At 42.5% G+C, this 18855-nt stretch overlaps 1 protein-coding gene across 26 annotated transcripts in view; it reads left to right on the top strand.

Moving 5' to 3' along the window:
- Nucleotides 1-18855, top strand: part of WDPCP (WD repeat containing planar cell polarity effector) — a 350788-nt gene that overhangs the window by 221392 nt on the left and 110541 nt on the right. For all 26 annotated transcript variants that reach the window (XR_008313270.1, XR_008313273.1, XR_008313269.1 and 23 more), the window contains one exon: nt 17445-17508. Coding sequence is in view for 15 of the 26 variants with exons in the window: in XM_053284357.1 (XP_053140332.1) it covers nt 17445-17508 (64 nt within the window). In the remaining 11 variants the exon portion in view is untranslated. The remainder of the gene's footprint in view (nt 1-17444; nt 17509-18855) is intronic.

The following is an 18855-nucleotide window of genomic DNA, read 5'->3' as shown; positions in this document are numbered from 1 at the left end:
TGCGTGATGTCATTGTCATGGATCCTTTCGGGAGCAGTGACCATAGTGTGATCAAATCCAGCATACATGCAGGGAGAGAATCACCAAGGAAGTCTAACACAGACACTTTTAATTTCAGAAGAGGAGATTCTTCAGAAGAGGAACTTCTCTAAAATGAGGAGTTTGGTGAAAAGAAAACTGAAAGGGAAAATCAAGAGAGTCACTTCGCTCTAGAATGCATGGAGTTTACTTAAAACCTCAATACTAGAAGCCCAGTTAGAATGTATACCAAAAAGGAGGAAAGGTACCTCCAAGACCGTAGGATGGAGGACGCCAGCATGGCTAACAGGTAAAGTCAAGGAAATTAAAAAGAGGAAGAAGACTTCCTTCAGAAATTGTGTTCCTTTGTTCCTTTCTGTTCCCTGCATTCTGGACTTCCAAACACTGGCAAAACAAATGCAAGGTGACAATAAGGGAGGTAAAAAGAGAGTTTGAGGAACATTTAGCTAAAATCATTAAGGGGAATAACAAAAAATTATTTAAATAATTCAGAAACAGGAAACCTGCCAGGGAGGCAGCTGGACCATTACACAATGAGGAAATGAAAGGGATTATTAAGGAGGAAATGGCGGTTGCAAAGAAGCTAAATGAGTTCTTCGTATTTGTATTCATGGCAGAGCATACTGAGTGTATACCTGTTCCTGAACCAGACTTCTCAGGGACTGAGGCTAAAAAATTGAGTCAGATAGAGGTGACGAGATGACGTTCTAAACTGTCTGGAAAAATTAAAAACTAGCAAATCACCAGGCCCAGACGGCATCTATCCAGGAATCCTTAAAGAACTCAAATGTGAAATTGCCGACATCCTTGCAAATATATATAACTTATCCCTACAATGGGACTCTGTACCAGAGGACTGGAAAGTAGCCAATGTAACACCAATTTTCAAAAAGGGATCCAGGAAATTAAGGCCGGTTAGCTTAACTTCTGTTCCAGGCAAATTGATGGAATGCATTCTCAAGGACAAAATTGTTAAGCAAATAGTGGTGTGCACGGAACCACATCTCCGCAGTCCAGCACTGGGGAGGGGGCTCTTTAAGGCCAGGGGAAGGTGTACTTACCCCTCCCGCCGCTTTTCCCCCTCCAGCGCTCCCGTTTTTTAAAGCATTTGGGGCAGCAGGGTACCTCCCTGCCTCCCCTTCCCCCATTCCTCGGCAAAAGGCTTCAAAAGACTGCGCATGTGCACGTCGCGTGCGTACGTCATGTCCACGCACTGCATGTGTGCATACATCACACATCACGACGCACAGACACAACACATGGACATGACGCATGTGATGTGCGCACACGCACTCAGGCTTTTGAAGCCTTTTGCCGAGGAATGGGGGAAGGGGCAGCAGGGAGGTACCCTGCCGCCCCAGATGCTTTAAAAAACAAGAGCACTGGTGGGGGAAAAGTGGCGGGAAGGGTAAGTACACCCTCCCCTGCCCTTAAAGGTCCACCCACCCACCCCAGCGTCGAACCACCAAACTGGCCTCAGGTCCGGAACGGTCCGGAGGCCCTTAAAATGTGCTCCGGACCAGTCCGTACACATCCCTATAAGCACATAGAAGAACAGGCCCTGCTGGAGGAGAACCAGCATGGTTTCTGCAAAGGTAAATCTTGCCTCGCTAACCTTTTGGAGTTCTTTGAGAGTGTCAGCAGGTGTGTGGATAAAGGTGATCTGGTTGACACAGTATACCTGGACTTCCAAAAAGCTTTCGACATAGTTGCTCATCAAAGACTCTTGAAAAAACTTAGCAGTCATGGGATAAGGGGACTAGGGCATGTGTGGATTGGTAACTGGTTGAAGGACAGGAAACAGAGAGTAGGAGTAAATGGAGAGTTTTCATGAAATGGAGGGAAGTAAGAAGTGGGGTCCCCCAGGGGTCTGTACTGGGACTGATGCTTTTTAATTTATTCATAAATGATCTAGAAGTAGAGGTAAGCAGCGAGGTGGCCACATATGCAGATGATAGTGGATAGAGATAAATTTCTCTTTCTCTTGCATAACGCTAGAACCAGGGATCATCCCATGAAATTGATTGCCAAGAAATTTAGGACCAAAAAAAGAAAGTAATTTTTCACACAATGCATAATCAACTTGTGGAATTCTCTGCCACAAGATGTGGTACCAGCCAACAACCTCTGGATACCAGTTGCAGGGGAAGTAACAGCAGGAAGAGGGCATGCCTTCAGCTCCTGCCTGTGGCTTCCCATCGGCATCTGGTGGGCCACTGTGTGAAACAGGATGCTGGACTAGATGGGGCTTGGGCATGATCCAGCAGGGATGTTTTTATGTTCTAAATTCAGTCTCCTCTCTCTTTGCTCGAACAAGGAGGGAGGTGATAGAACTCTTTAGCACTACGCATGTTGGATACTGAGCAAGGAGGATGGCGAGGAGCAGCAGCTGATAGGGAGTGCAGGGATGGTTGGGCCCAGCCATGGGGCAGTGCAGGGCTGGGGTGATCGCCCCGCTTACCCCATCCAAAGGACGGGCCTGAGGCTCGAGAAGGAAAGAGCACCCTATTTAACTGCTGTGAAACCTATCATCTGGAAGCTTCCAGCATATTTTGATAACTAAACTACATACAGACCTTACTTTGAATAGAGCCTTGTGACTATATATGTTACCCAAGGCTAATGGGTAAACCATCCCTTCTTTGCATTTGAACATTTTAAAAACAAAATACAAATCTAATGTTAATTCCATTCTAGTGTATTTGTGATATCAAAAAACACCCAAGTGTTCTTGGGTCACTGTATGTTTGTTTGGTTAGAGAGATCAGATTGCCACCAGGGCTTCCACTGTTTTTTCTTAAATGTGCACAGAAAGAATATTCACCAACGCATTAATTAGAACTTAAGAGAATATTTCGGAGAATGATTCTGTCCATTCTATGGGGGATGGGCTCCGCAGAAGCCAGGTGAGTGGCGGAGCTGATCTGCCACCACGTTGGAGAATATTCTTTTCCAAGTCTACCCTGAAGTTTCCCCTTGTAGTCTGTAGTCCAATATCCAGGCCTCTGGTCATGAATTAGGAGTGTAGCCTTCCTGCAGGAGCGGCCGGTTCAGGCACCACTTGAGGGCAGTGAGAGGCAGCGAGAGGCCTTTAAGGCTAATCGGTACTTTGAGCAGCAGCAGCAGCGCGCTCCCTGGCACTCCCTCCGGTGGTGGATCGTCTCCGCCACTCATCTGGCCACTGGTGGGGGATGGGCTCCACGGAAGCCAGGTGAGTGGCTAATCCTAGAATCTTCCAAACTCCTCGTCACAAGGAATCTTCCAAACTCCTCATCACCATCACAGATTAGAAAAACGTTTGGCTCTATTTATTTCTGATGATGGGATAAGGAAGAGGTGAGAGCTAAGTAGTTGTTCTGTTCCTTGGGCCAAAGTCCCAAGAACTGCACCATGTTGTATAAGAACAGCCCCTTCTTCTGCCAACACACTTGAAACCTATCAAAACAGGATGAACTTTTAAAGCAATCGCACTGTTAGATAGTAATTATCATCACTCTCTGAAAAATATAGTTGTATTAATGCCATTTAAGAGAAGTTTCACAAACAGTAATATCATTTGTGTCAGATAGTATTACCATGCACATGGCAAAAATTCAGGAGCCTGAAGTATGCCCTTTTACCTAAAAGTTAATTGAGCTGTCTCAGGTGTTAGAAAGCACAAGAAAGCACAAAATTTAACTTTCAGGAAACAGATTTAACAGCAACATTCTGAAAGCTGTTAACAAGCGTCCTCCACAGAATATATTTCAGGTTATATTTTTCCCGCCTTGAAGCTGATCAAAAGATCTTAATACTGCACTCATGAATATGAATTTCAGTCCCTGTGATCCAAGAACCACATGAAAAGACTGCCCTAGCTAAGATTATTGACCTGCTTTACAACACATGAGATGGGATTGCCACGACTTAACCAGATTTTAATTTTCCAGTCAAAAAGGTTAAACATTGCACCCAGTGAAATGTTAGATTGCCTTTCTTTCAGCAACACTGCTAATGACTTTCTTATTTAAGCCAGTTCCGTTGCAGGTTTTAATTTCACTCAAGTACTTTGATGCCCCATCAGTAGTTGTGAGGTTTAATTCTCTCATGCAGAGCACAATGTAAGCAAAATTGGGCAAAGTATCAGGAAAAGAAAAACAAACAAAATCATGTAATTCCCAAATAAGAAAACCATGATATAAATGCTGGTAGCCACAGAGGAAAAGCAGCTGTGTTGCACTGGGTTCTGAAGTGTTGGAATGGAAGCAGTAGTCTTGTTCTATTATTTTTTGACCCATTTCCCAGCTACATGCTAACATAGAGGAGAACTTTGCTGCTAGGTATACCAACATCACACTGTACAGCCTGCCTGAAGAAAAAGAAAGAAAAGAGTGGTTGGTTGCTCCCTTGACTTGTCTGCTCTTTCCTCACTTGCTGAGCCATGTAATTGCAGGAGTGCAAGAGCTGATGTGACAGTGTTGAGGGAAAGGCATTTTGCACATGCTTAAGGTCGCATTCTATTACTTGCATTCCAGGGCAGTGTGCTGGCATTAAAATTGAGTTTCAAAGCTGAACCATGGGTCACATTGGCACATTGCCTTTCTTAGTTTTATGGAGAAAACAAAGGAATATATCTCAGGACTGCACTCACTCGCTCTCAGTTAAAGAGATTGTGGCGTGAATGTAGGAAGAAAAGAGTTTAGAGTGGATAATTATCTAAACTGTATTTCACTGGAAGGATTCACTGTAAGCAAATGAAATCTTTGGCCCAATAGAAGTCTATCTACAGGCTTTGGAAGCACCAACAGGTAATATTATCTCCAGGCCTAAGAATAACCTAGACCTACAACCTAGGGAGAAGTGTACCTTGGTCTTAACTTCTGCTACTAAATGTTCATTTGCTGCCATCTTTAAATGGCTGTGATATCATATCATATCTACACAATAGGGATTTATAGTAGAAGCAACAACTCATCCTGAACCATTGCTGCTTCTGCTATAGTGCTGTCTTTTGGTGTGTAGACATGCTGATATGTTTGCTCAATAAAATGTAGCTTTCAAGACATACTGTTAAGTTTACATGATCACCAGAGTGAGAGGGCTAAAGCTGGAACAGAAGAAAAGCTGAAGAGAATTAATGTAATAAAAGCTGGGATTTAACAGACAGAGTTGAGGAAAATAAGTGTGAAACAACAGGTGTCATCAGCTCTTATCGGCATTTTTAATTAACATCTGTTTTCAGCCCGGAGTGCTTTGGAAGAGTATGCTGGAGTGTGCCTGTATTTAAAGATAAAGGTAGACTGTTGAGAAGTTACTAAACAGTAAGAGGTTGGGGAAACTAAAAGGTAGGGAGGGGTTGTGTGCAATGGGGGTGTTGGTTGCAGCTTTTACAAACCTGAAGGAAAGCCATTATAGCAACAGTGCAAGGTAGGGAGATATTGCTATGGCAACAAAACATTTTCTTTTAGAGGAAAATGAGAATGATAAGGAAATTCAGAGTGTGGGAAATTCAAAGGGAAAGAAGATTTTAATAAGAAGAATGTATGGGATACATTTTAAAAGCAGCCACAGCTTTACTGTTAGAATTATTCAATTAAAATTAGAATGCTATGTACCTCTTCAGTCTCTTTCATTAAGAGCCTCAAAGAGCCTTGCAGAGATTAAAAGAGCCAAGCCTCATGACCTCCCTTGAAAAGGAAAGGTGCGGTCTCATCCTTTCCAACAGCATAAAAGGAAACTGAGGCTCCTCAATGGTGCCATGCAGAACACTCTGTGATCCAGATGGCAAGCCACTAGTGCACATGGGCTGATCATGTAGAAGATGCAGAACTGGAAATGGAATTTGGATGTCACAAGAAATAGATTCTGTGATCTAGACAAGAGATGCCTTATAAGCCCTGTACATATCCAGGGCTGTAGCCAGGAGAAATGGAGCCATCTCCCCAGACCAGGAATATGCTAGTCCTCTTCCCTTTTAGCATGTATGATGCATCTTGGCATCATACTCCAAAAAAGATCTAGAAGCAGTAAATGCTCCAAATCATAATCATGATATTCTTTTTCACATTCTTCTGGCTAAGAAAAACAGCATTATTAAAATGGTTATATTGCCTGGAATATTGTTTCTTTTCATGAATTTTCCATTTTTCTTTTGGCAAACAGATTTTTTTAAAAAATTGCAAAATATTTTATTGAAGTTCGAGCGGAAAAACCACCCAGAACAGCTAAAGTGGAGATATGCAAGCATAAATGGGATGGAGGATTACGATTCCAAAATTTGGAACTCTTCAAAGTTGGCCATTATATCAGAACTAGTGTTTTCAGGCCCGTTGTAATAACGGGTGCTAGCACCTTCCCCCCCCCCCACTTGCCTCCGCGTCCGGCCCCGCAACCAACAACTGTCGCCGCCGCCACCAGCCTCCATGCCGCGGCCGGTCTCCCTGGCCGGGCAAGGGCCCCAAATTCCCCCCCCCCCAGAACAGGGCATTCGCGCATGCCCAGAACAGCCCAGGGAGGCATGGACACCAAGGCTTTTATTAGAGAGGATGGAATTTCCCAGATTATACTGGCACAGTATAAAGAAGAGGAGTTGTTTCAACATTCTACCATTAAATGCCCTGAACATTCTATTGCTCATAAAAATAAAACTATTGGTTAAATCAACCTGATTGTATATAGACATCAACTAGGTGATAAGACTGGTTGAAGAACAGGAAACAGAGGGTAGATATAAATTGAGAGTTTTCACAATGGAAAGGAGTAAGAAGCAGGGTCCCCCAGGGATCTGTACTTGGACTGGTGCTTTTTAATTTATTCATGAATTATCTAGAAGTTGGGGTAAGCTGCGAGGTGGTCAAATTTGCAGATGATACCAATCTTTTTAGGGTGGTGAAATCCAAAACAGATTGTGAGGAGCTCCAAAAGGATCTCCAAACTGGATGAGTGGGCGACAAAATGGCAAATGAAGTTCAGTGCTGGCAAGTGTAAAGTGATGCACATTGGGACAAAAAAAAAAAAAAACTTCAAGTATACGCTGATGGGATCTGAGGTGTAGGTGACTGATCAGGAGAGGGATCTTGGAGTTGTGTGGACAGCTTGTTGAAAGTGTCGACTCAATGTGCAGCAGTTGTGGAAAATGCCAATTCCATGCTAGGGATCATCAGGAAGGGGATTGAAAATAAAACGGCTAATATTATAGTGTCCTTATACAAAACAGTGGTGCAGCCACACTTGGAGTACTGCATACAATTCTGGTCACCACATCTAAAGAGGGAAATTGTAGAACTGGAAAGGTGCAGAAGAGGGCAACCAAGATGATCAGGGGCCTAGAGTACCTTTCTTATGAGGCAAGGCTACAACACCTGGAGCTTTTTAGTTTAGAAAAAAGACGACTGTGGGGAGACATGACAGAGGTCTATAAAATCATGCATGGTATGGAAAGAGTAGATAGAAATTTTTCTCCCTCTCACATAACACTAGAACCAATGGTCATCCCATGAAATTGGTTGCCAGGAAATTTAGGACCAACAAACGGAAGTACTTTTTCACACAACACATAATCAACTTGTGGAATTCTCTGCCACAAGATGTGGTAACAGCCAACAACCTGGATGGCTTTAAAAGGGGTTTGGATAACTTCATGGAGGAGAGGTCTATCAACGGCTACTAGTCAAAGGGCTATAGGCCACCTCCAGCCTCAGAGGCAGGATGCCTCTGAATACCAGTTACAGGGGAATAACAGCAGGAGAGAGGGCATGCCCTCAACTCCTGCCTGTAGGCTCCCAGTGGCATCTGGTGGGCCACTGTGTGAAACAGGAAGCTCGACTAGATAGGCCTTGTGCCTGATCCGGCAGGGCTGTTCTTCTGAGATACCACCCCTCCAAATTCAGTGCAGATCCATTGAGATCTGAAATACAGCAGTTTAAATATCAACTCCTAAAAAGAGAGGGTTTGCTATGCTTTTTACCATCAGCTAATGTATCTTATAATATCGAAAATGGCCCTTTAATTTTTATTTTTTTTTAACTTCAGGTACATGCTGAGGCATAATATTGTGGGGTTTTTGAATAAAATTGTCATGGACGGACCACCATCTGGTTAAGGATGGACTCACAGTCACACCCCACCTTTACGGGGGGCGAGGGGCCCATTAGAATGGTCCACCCGAGAAGGATATTGGATCCAGTAAGTTAAGTGTTGGCTCTGCTGGTGATCCAGTTGGTGGAGAATTGGAACAGCAAGCTCACCAGGGCAGTAGACATGATTGCTCCTAAGCGTCCTCTCCGATGCACTTCAAAATTGGCCCCTTGGTATATGAAAGAACTACAGGGGCTGAAGCAGCAAGGTAGACAGCTGGAGCACAAGTAGAGGAAGTCTTGACTCAAATCCTACAGATTACAGCATAGAACATATTTGAAAATCTATGCTCCAGGAATATGGGCAGCAAAGAAGCAATTCTTTTCAGCCCCTATTGCGTCCACAAGTTCATGTCCTGTGGAGTTGTTCAGGGTTGTGAGAGGGCTAGTAAGTGCCCCTCCTCCTTTGAATCAGCACTTGGAACCATCTATTACCCGCTGTGATGTGATTAATGAGTTTTTTGTGGATAAAATCTCTCCTATTGGGGCCAACTTGGATTTTGTCCCCACAATTACTGCAGTATCTGAATCGGAGGTGTCCAGCAACTCCTCTTATGTGGTCAGGCTGGATGAGTTCCAGTTTGTGACTCCTGAGGATGTGGACAAGCTGCTTGGAGCAGTGTAGCCTACCACCTGTTCTCTTGACCTTTGCCCAACATGGCTTATTCTATCTGGCAGGGAAGTTATTGTAGAGGGCCTAATAGAGATCATAAATGCTTCTCTGAGGGAGGGCAGGATGCCTTCTTGCCTTAAGGAGACAATTATTATACCTCTTTTGAAGAAGCCTGCGGTAGATCCCTCAGAGTTAAGCAACTATAGGCCTGTCGCCAACCTTCTGTGGTTGGGCAAGGTACTTGAGAGGGTGGTGGCCTCCCAACTCCAGGCAGTCTTGGATGAAACTGATTATCTATATGCATTTCAGACTCACTTTCAGGCAAGCTATGGGGTAGAGACTGCCTTGGTCTGCCTGATGGATGATCTCCATTTGGGAATTGACAGAGGAAGTGTGACTCTGTTGGTCCTTTTGGTGGCTTTCAATACTATCGACCATAGTATCCTTCTGGAACATCTGATGGGGTTGGGGATGGGAGGCACTGCTTTGCTGTAGTTCCACTACTACCTATCAGGCAGATTCCAGATTATGTCCCTTGGAGGCTGTCATTCTTCAAAATCTGAACTTCAGTATAGTGTCCCTCAGGGCGCCATATTGTCTCCGATGTTGTTTAACACCTACATGAAACCGCTGGGAGAGATCATCAGGAGATTTTGTGCAGGGTGTTATCAGTATGCCAGGAGTCGACACCGACTCAATGGCACAACTTTACCTTTACCTTTACAAATCATAACATAATCCATTCATTTTTAAAATAGGGCTCCAAACACCTGGTAAATGGTAGCACTAGTTGCTGCTGACCCTCCTTTTTAAAAATTTCTGTAGGCCTCCTTTTAAATATCTGAAGATCAGTTTAAGCACCCTGTTTTCAAAGTCTTCTTGTCCTCTTGCATTTCTTCTAAATGGAATTGATACTCCCCTGTAATCTCTTCTTGCAGTTTTAAGCCATTCTTCCCTTTCTAGGTTTTTTTGAGTTTCAAAAAAGTAAAATATTATGCAGTGAAGATAAGGCAGCATTGTTTTTCATTTTGTAAAAGCGTGCCTATTGTTTCTTTTTTAAAAAAAAAACTGCTGATAGGAGACTGTATGGGGAAATTGTTCCTTATGAATAATTAATTAATGTGCTTAAGAAATGGGCAAAATGCCTAGAAAATGAATGAAAGAGTAAACTATTAAATTGAAATATTAAATGAAATAACTGAATTAAAAGTGATCATGTAAGCCCTGAAGTAAATGTTTGGTAGCTGATTTAACCTATTTTCACCATCCATTCATATGCTTAAATACAATTGCTTGATGTTAAATAAATGCTCGAACGATATTCAAAATACTTTTAAAAATTGCATATGCATTTCAGAATATTGAACAAATTAAAACTTCATTTCAGTTGGATTTGATTACATGCAAATTGTTTCCAATATTCATTACTCCCATTGTCTTCGTTTGGAAGGATTTTAAATTCTCATTTGCATATCACATATCATCCTTCACTGGACTTCTTGATGAGGCAGGTTCTAAGACTTCTTCATTTATAAGGAAAGGTTTATAAATTAAAATGGTGGCCCAACCCTTCTGCTACAGATGATTTTCTAAACACTGTGCATTTTTATTGAAGATGAGAAAAAACATTGTAGCAGCCCTCCTTTTATCAGCCTAGCACCAGGAATATGCTTACATGGTCAATGAGCATGTCTAAGATGGCTTGTTGGTTGTAACTAGTCACTAAAATGCATTTTCTACTATCAGTATGACCCCCCACCACCACCACCACCATATAAATAGCATGGTAAGATCAATCCAGAATTCTCACTTGAGGCACAAATGACCAGGCTCAAACTATCATACTTCAGACACATTATGCGAAGATCCAGCTCCCTTGAGAAATCATTCACATGACCCGGGCTGCTTGGGTAAAATCCCTCCTACCCAAGCTGCCTGTTCCATCTGGGAGACTAGGAGGTCTCCTGATTCAGAAGCTGTAGCCAAAATCTGCTACCCAGGCAAAAGGTGAGGTAGGATGTAAAAGGAGTCTGTCCTATCTCACTTTCTGGTTGTTTGCAACATTAGGGCTCTGAAAATGGCCACCAGGAGTAGCAGCCATAGAGCCCCAACCGCAGCACGGCCAGGCAGAGGATCCCTGATGCATTGTGGCAGGCTGCCTCTGCACTGCCTAGTGGCGTGTTGTGGGATGTGGGAGGACATCCTCCTCCTGATCTCATGTCAGGTGGCCGCCACACTGGTCATGTGGGTGCACAAGTGGCGGTGCCCCAAACAGGAGCAGATTGTGTGAGGGAAGGTAGTAAGGATGTGCATGGAACCAGCTCCCTTCAAGCCAATAGTGGAGCTTGGATGGCTTTAAGGATGGGGAAAAGTGCACTTACACACACCCGCCATGCTTTCCCCTCTGGCACTCTGTGTATAATTAGTCTGGCGGGGCAGCAGCATACCTCCTTCCTGCCCTGTTGTTTCACTGACCAGAAGTGACTGGAAGTGCTGTGTGCACATTACAGGCTGGTGCACTCACCCATGCCATGTGCATGCACGCACAACGCTTCCGGTCACTTCCAGTAAGTGAAACAACAGGCCAGCAAGGAAGTACACTGCTGCCCCGCTGGACTACTGATACACAGAGTGTCGGAGGGGGAAGCATGGCAGGCGGGGGTAAGTGCACCCTTCCCCAACCTTAAAGCCACCCCCGCATTCAAACCGATTGGAATGCGGGGTTTCCAAACCCTAAGAATAGAACGCCGAACAAGTTCATGCACATCCCTAGAAGGTAGGTTGGATTCTGCCTGCCCCTCAGCCCTCCCCAGCTTCAGCAGTCTTGTGAACGACCTTACTATCTCAGTAACCTTAGAACCACCCCTCTATTGTTATCCCTATATTGCAGGTAGGAGGCTGTGGGTGAGAGAGTGGTTTGTCTAAGACCATCTAGTGAGTTTATCACAGAGGCAAGATTCAAACCACAGACACCTTAGCCACTATGTTACATAAGTTTATGACATGTAAAATAAAGGTCACAGTTTTGCTATAATTCATAGGTGGTTGTTAATGTGTGTTGACTGGAGCGTGTATATCTGAAGAGCTGGCCATTTGCATATTCACTGGATATTTTGGAGAAGATGCACAAATGAATAGCATGAATAAGGGATTTTGCATATTATTTGCACCTTTGCTGATCAATGTGTAACATTTTTAATCCTTCAGCACCACTTGGAGATTATGCACAATCCATTTTGCCACATTTGTTCACATCATCAATGAAGTTTGGTGAATATGTATGATGGCCAGTGTTTTAATAATGGTTTTATGTTTTTACAGTTTTAGAAAATATGTACATCTGCCAACTCGCACGAACCCAAACACATATAAGGAGTTTTGTGCATATAGGTAATTCCCTCTTTCTTCTCTGCATTGGCAAATCCCTGTCCATCATAGCTAGCTAATATCTGGCAATGGCAGAAAGCTACTCATGGCCAAGGATGTTTGGTAGGCCCATTGAGCCAAGCCACAATTCCATTGTGATCAGCTTTCACTTCTGTTCTCCCAGTGCTCAGAAGACCAGTAGGAATGGTGAGCTGGCAATGTTAACAGTGTACTCTTATTGGTGTTTGTCTCCTTGGACACAATCTTTTCACTGAGAGCATGTGCTTCTCCAGAGATTCATATCATTTTTATTGTGGCACAATCCCAAACCACCAACCCCATGGATCTCTCAACACTTGAAAGATTAGCAGCGACTCGGGAAGGGTAGATTAAGGGTTGTAGAAGTAAGCAAGCAACACTGTGGATGTGAAAGGGACAGTTCTCTTGCCCAGGCCAGGGAAAGTGCTGTAGGTTTCTTGTCTGGGACCCTCAGAAACTTGAAACTGCCCTTGCTTTCACACACAGAACACCCTTCTTTATAGGAGAGACCTGTGAGATGGTTACAGACCTGTGAGATGGTTACGGTGGCATGGCTAGTATCAACTGTTATCTCAGATCATTGCCATTAATCAAGCAATTTCCCAGCAACAGAGGGGCAAGTTGAGAATTAATACATATGTCAGTCCTCACTTAACAGGGTATGTGATCTCATCCTCATTATTAACTTTATTTCAATAGCCCTCATAAAAATGCTTAGCTTGAACTGGATCCTGCTACTAGTCTGGCTACTACTATCAATGGCTACAGGCCACCTCCAGCCTCAGAGACAAGATGCCTCTGAATACCAGTTGCAGGGGAGCAACAGCAGGAGAGGGCATGCTCTCATCTCTTACTTGTGGGCTTCCTGGAGGCAGCTGGTGGGCCAGAGTGTGAGACAGGATGCTGGACTAGATAAGCCTTGGGCCTGATCCAACAGGGCTGTTCTTAGCTTACTTAAAATTTAAAATTTCTCTTAATTATCTTGCTTGATAGTTATGTTGATAACAAAATGCTACATGCTAGATGTTTGCTATTGTATTACACAGAATTATTGATGCCTATACCCTTCCAGATTTTCCTATAGTTGCCCTGAACACCTAATCAGCAGCTCCTGGAAACCTCCGCAGTTCTGATCTGAAAGGTCATTTTGCTGTTAACTATCATTTCTACCAAAAGAAGTGGTTGAACTTCATGGTTTACAGGCAGATTTATTATCTTGCTTTTTTTCTTCTTCTTTCAAGAGACATATGAGCCTTGCTTGCTTGAGGTACTCTGAAACAAGTGGTAAATTGTATTGTAAGGACAGTTGTCAGACTTGTTTCAACATCACAGCCATCTGCCAGAAATCAAATACTGTGGCTTACAATATCATTCCACAGAAACATAGATAAGATGTTGACTGTTAGTGGAGTATACAAGAAATAATGGCTGGGCCACAAAGAGTTCATTGGGATAACATTTGGCCTTGCATTGGGGTGTGCATGAACTGGTCCACAATGAACCAGGCCGGCTCGATGGTGCGATCACAAACCAAACCGGCCTCCAGGAGAGGTAGTTCAGTCCACGATCGGACCAAGCCCAGTCCATGCAGACTGGTTCAACCCAGTTCGACAGTCCGAGGGGCCGTGTTTGTAAAGGGGAATCCGGTGAGCATTCTGCTTTACAAGCAAAGTGGATTCCTGACTTTAAAAGGCTCTAGGGATGGTCGGGGAGGAGGCAAGGGCACCTTTAAAAGTAGGTGCTTAGCGGAAGCTATTTGCATGGCATCGGTGGGCCAGAACCATGCCACCGCCACGCAGGCAGGCAGGCTGCTGGGGTGGGAGCTCCTGGGTTTCCAGGAACCGCTGGCACCAGATCAGTAAGCACCGACTTTTAAAGGTGCCCTAATCCCCCACCCCCACCCCGGCTGCCCTTAGAAGCATTTTAAAGGTAGGATTCTCCTTTGCTTGTAAATCGCAAAAATTGATCCATGCACACTCCTACCTTGCACTAGCTTAGGGAATTTTTTTTTCCTCCATTGAGATTTTTTTCTCTCCACTGCTGATCTCATGCAGCATTACATACAACTTTTCAAACTCTCCTCAGTTTCAAAAACACTTTGCTAGAATGCATAGGGAGGAAGAAAGCAGCTCAAGACAAACAGTTCTAAAATTGCTTGAAGTCATGGATCTGCTTTCATGATTCTTTTTACCTTATCCAATATCTTCCCCCTCCTAAACCTTTCTTTCAAACATTACCAGCAGTGTTCCCTGTAACAGGTAATCCCAGATGTTGTTGACTACAACTCCCAGCATTCCCAGCCAAAGGCAATTGCAGCTGAGGATCCTGGGTGTTTTTGTCAACAACATCTGGGCGCTTTCCAGCCTAGTTGCTGGAACAGCAGCAAAATGCTTCTGTACAGGCAAGTCGCATTGAAAACGTAAACAGCAGGTGGAGCAGTCACGCAGCAACTAACAACCCAAAAAAACAGCAACTTCCTTATGCTGGCTACATGATGTCCTATCTCTATATCGCAGCAATTAAGTTCGAGACAAGGCATTGGCAATGTGAATGGCACCCTGCTGTCCGTGTAGGGACTGCTGTGTCACGACGCAGGAAGTGTGGAAGCACACTTCCGAGATACGTCCTGACCCCGTTGTAGGGTCTAGTCTGGAAAACGCCCTGGGATGTCCTGTTACAAGAAATACTGATTACCAGTATGTAGCCACTGCACACATTTTTTTGGACTACATAGTTGCAGCATGGATGTTGGCCATTGTTGGGGGAAAATGGAAAGGTTATCTTTTGCACATTAAATGCTCATTTTAATACCCCCTGTATTATTAAAGTATACAGAAGCTAATAAGGTGTGTTGTAGTAGTAAACTCAAAATGCTACCTCTGTATTTACTTTTTGAGATACAGTACATAATTTTTAATCTATAGATAGTTATCATTCTAGGACTGATTCTAAATTGTTGCATAGAGAGATGATACTGGATGAATTAAGATTAGAATATTGTAACTATAAAATATTGTTTAAAAGTAAAAACTTGATTATGAAGCAGTATATAAATAATAGTAATAGCAATGGGCTACATCAATTTTTGTTATTTCCCAATGTAAGTTGCTGTATAAATAAAAGTAATAATAATTATAAACAATTAAAAGTACAATGATCAGTTTAGGAAGTATAAAATAAAATGAGTTTGAAAACCCCAGAAAAAATAGGTTGTTGACTGTTTTGCTTTGCTTTTCCATGTTAGCTAAACTTGTTAATCTCCATTAAGGACTTTGCCTCGTTTAAGAGTTCTGCTACTTTAAACAATCATCTGTGTTTCTTCCAAATCTCCTGGTTTATAAAGAACGTTTCTTTGGGAGATATTATAAATAAGTAAGCTGGCTCTATGGTTTTAAATACTGCAGATACAATTGTGAGATTGTGTAAAAATTTTGATTAAAAGGAAACTGAACTCATTGTGAAACCATAATGAACTGCCAATTTCAGAGTGATGTGTTCTGCTGACCAAAGCAAATTTATTTCCCCTTTTTTGAACATTTTGTCTTAAGTGGAATTGTAGATCCTACTCAAATTACTTTCTTCAATATTTCCCATTTAAAAACAGACATACTTTTTAATGCTACAATATTCTGTATCTCCAGGTTCTCTCAGACTATGATTAAAAAAAAATTCATTATAGATAAATGTCCAATATTCTTTTAACTATGGGCTGCAAATGAAAGAACTACATCCTTTGCATTTTGCAAACAGGCAGTTTAACTTGGTTATAATTCAGGTGCAAACAACATGCTGCATGCAAATACACTTGCCCATTTGGCAAAGACAAGTCTCTTTTTATAGGAATGATCAGGAGCTGAAAGATGGCAAGGGGAGGGTGGCTTAACTCTTTTCCTGGCCCAGTCCCGTCCCCCCCAGTAGTTTTTTCTACCATGGAATTTTAAGTGCAGGAAAACATGTATCCAAACTCAACTGGGGACGGGGGTGTATCTAGGGTGGGGCAGGCAGGGCAGGTGCCACTTGAAGGGGGGTGCCATTTTTTAAAATTTAAAACAAAATGGCCGCTGAAAACAAAATGGCCACCATGCATGCTCAAATGGCCTCTGGGAGGCCCTAGGCCAGGCCACACCTTGCAGAGGCCATTTGAGCATGCGCAGTGGCCATTTTGTTTTTAGTGGCCATTTTTAAAAAAAGAATTATTTTTTTAAATGGCCACTGCGCATGCTCAAATGGTCCCTGCGAGGCCCTAGAGGCCAGTGGGAGGAGGAGGAACCTTTGCAGACTCCCACCCACCCACGGCCTATAGGAAGCCCCCCCAAAGGGGCTACAGGTAATTTTTATATATATATATATATATATATATATATATATATATATATATATATATATATGTATATATGTGTGTGTCACTGAACACACATTCAGTTTAGCACTATGTACAGAGAATCAGGGCTTGTGAATACTGAGCTGAAGCTTATGAGCTAGGATTGTATTCATTTGCTCTTACTTTGCTTTTTGTGATAAGTGAGTTAAATGTGATGTCTTAATAATATGGCTATTAATGGTGAGTTTGTCTTTGAATCAGTGTGAAATCCTTAGTATTAAGGTCCACTGGGAGTTTCTCTCATTTTAACTGTCTTTCTGAAATACTAGAATATATTCCAAGCAGTGACACAGTTTACTCTGCATATCCTTTAATTATTTTCAGAGATCTGGTAAAAGTCAATTTCTCCATTTATTTTTAAAACTTATGTAATAGTGATGCTACAATGCATAGTAGAGAATTAGACAGGCACTTCTGTTTAGTTTTCCAAGTACACCTCCACATAGTATTTGGGTATTTCATGAGCCCCAGCATACTGGAATTTGTAGTTTTCCAGCATTTTTTGGTCTGGCTATGTCCACTGCTAAATAGTTTTTGAAATATTAAAAGATCAACAAGTTTGACTTGTATTTTTCAGCTGATATTATGGTAAAGTTATCTGAAAGATGGGTGTCAGGTGTTTGGACAGGGGGCGCAATTTCAGTGCTTACCCTAGGTGCTATTTTCCCTAGCTACACCTCTGACTGGGGAAAAATACATGGGGGGAAATCTGGACTAAGAAAATTGTGAACAGATAAAGGGCCACGCTTCTTTCCCTCATTTCTTCATTTCTTCATTGCCATCACTAGAAGCAGTGCTTTCTCATCAAAATGGGCCATCAGGCTATTGTTACATATGTTTGCTGGTATACTTTAGGTTTCATTTATCCCTTTTGTTTCTCCTTGCCTTTCAGGTATCAAAGATTTGAAAAAGCCTTTCTGCTTGCTGTTGACATAGGTGCTCATGATTTATTTATGGTGAGTTATTACTGAAGGATATATTTATTATTATGCTGCCTTAGAATGAGTTCTTTGTCAGTTTTGATGCACATTAAAGAGGATCAGAGTAATTTGTACTCTTAGGATCGTTCATTGAGATCACCAGGAGGGATTCATCTTTGGGTGCCACCAGTTCATCTGGTGGCGATCTGGGACTGGGCCTTCTCAGTTGTCGCCCCTTGGTTGTGGAATGCACTCTCCATGGATATCTTCCTTAGAGGCCTTCAGGAAAGCCTTAAAGACTCATCTTTTTAGCCTGACTTTTAATATCTAGTTTTAGTTCTAATTTTGTTCTGGTCTAAGTGTTTGTGGGGTTCTTTAATTATTATGTGTTTTTTATTTGAATGTAAACTGCCCAGAGCCACTTTAGGAAGGGTGGTATACAAACTGAGTAAATAAATAATAAAGTCTGCTGAAAGTGAAGAGATGTGTTCCAGCAAAGGCACCTGCTAGTACAGTAGTGCCAAAAGTTGCTTCTGCTTCAATAAATGGGCTGGAGTAGATCCCAGTATTTGATCTTATCTATATATTTGTGCTCGAAATTTATATCAGTTTATTTTATATGAAATAAACTGTCATGACTTCACTTCAAATAACTAGGAATTGTAGTTTGGTGAAGGTACTGACAACTCTACTAGAGATCCCTAGCCTTCCTCATGGAACTAGTTCCCAGCATATCCTGAGAAGAGGCTATGTCTAATAAATCAAGCTGTATCCTGATTTGTAGATATGTCCTATGAATGGTGGTGTTCAGGAAAAAATTATTCCTCTTTGCTTGCACTCTACCAGTACAAATTTGGTCTACTTCTTTGGAAAACAGATTTATGTTCAGGAAAAAATTATTCCTCTTTGCTTGCACTCTGCCAGTACAAATTTGGTCTACTTCTTTGGAAAACAGATTTATCAACTTCACTGACTACTAGTTGGTTTCGGGGCCCAGTTTAAAGTGTAGAGGGGAAATGGCAGTTTAGTCCCCAAATAGCAAAGGAAAACCAGTTTGGTGAGAAAGCAGCAAAGCAAGAGGTCTTGAGACAGTTCGTTAATATTGAAGAACTACAAGGATTTGTTTAAAGAAAAGGTTACAAATAAATGTGAATAAGCTTGCCACTCAGCTGTAGCTCATGGCTGAAGAGAGAGACCAAAACAAACAACAATCTCTGGAGAGACAAAACAGAGACTAACACTGGAAGGACAAAGAGGGGATGAGTCCCACACTTTTATCCATGACCCTAACCCTCCCCCCAGTGGTCACAATGAGACATTGCAGCTGTGAGCTGATGCTGCCAGGGTCCTAGCTCCAACAAAAAGTGCTTGTTTTGACTTTGA

Source organism: Hemicordylus capensis, chromosome 1 (assembly GCF_027244095.1).
Source record: "Hemicordylus capensis ecotype Gifberg chromosome 1, rHemCap1.1.pri, whole genome shotgun sequence".
In the NCBI taxonomy this organism is placed as follows: Eukaryota; Metazoa; Chordata; class Lepidosauria; order Squamata; family Cordylidae; genus Hemicordylus; species Hemicordylus capensis.
Note: the sequence above shows the minus strand (reverse complement) of the source record. Positions and strands in the feature narration are given on the sequence as shown.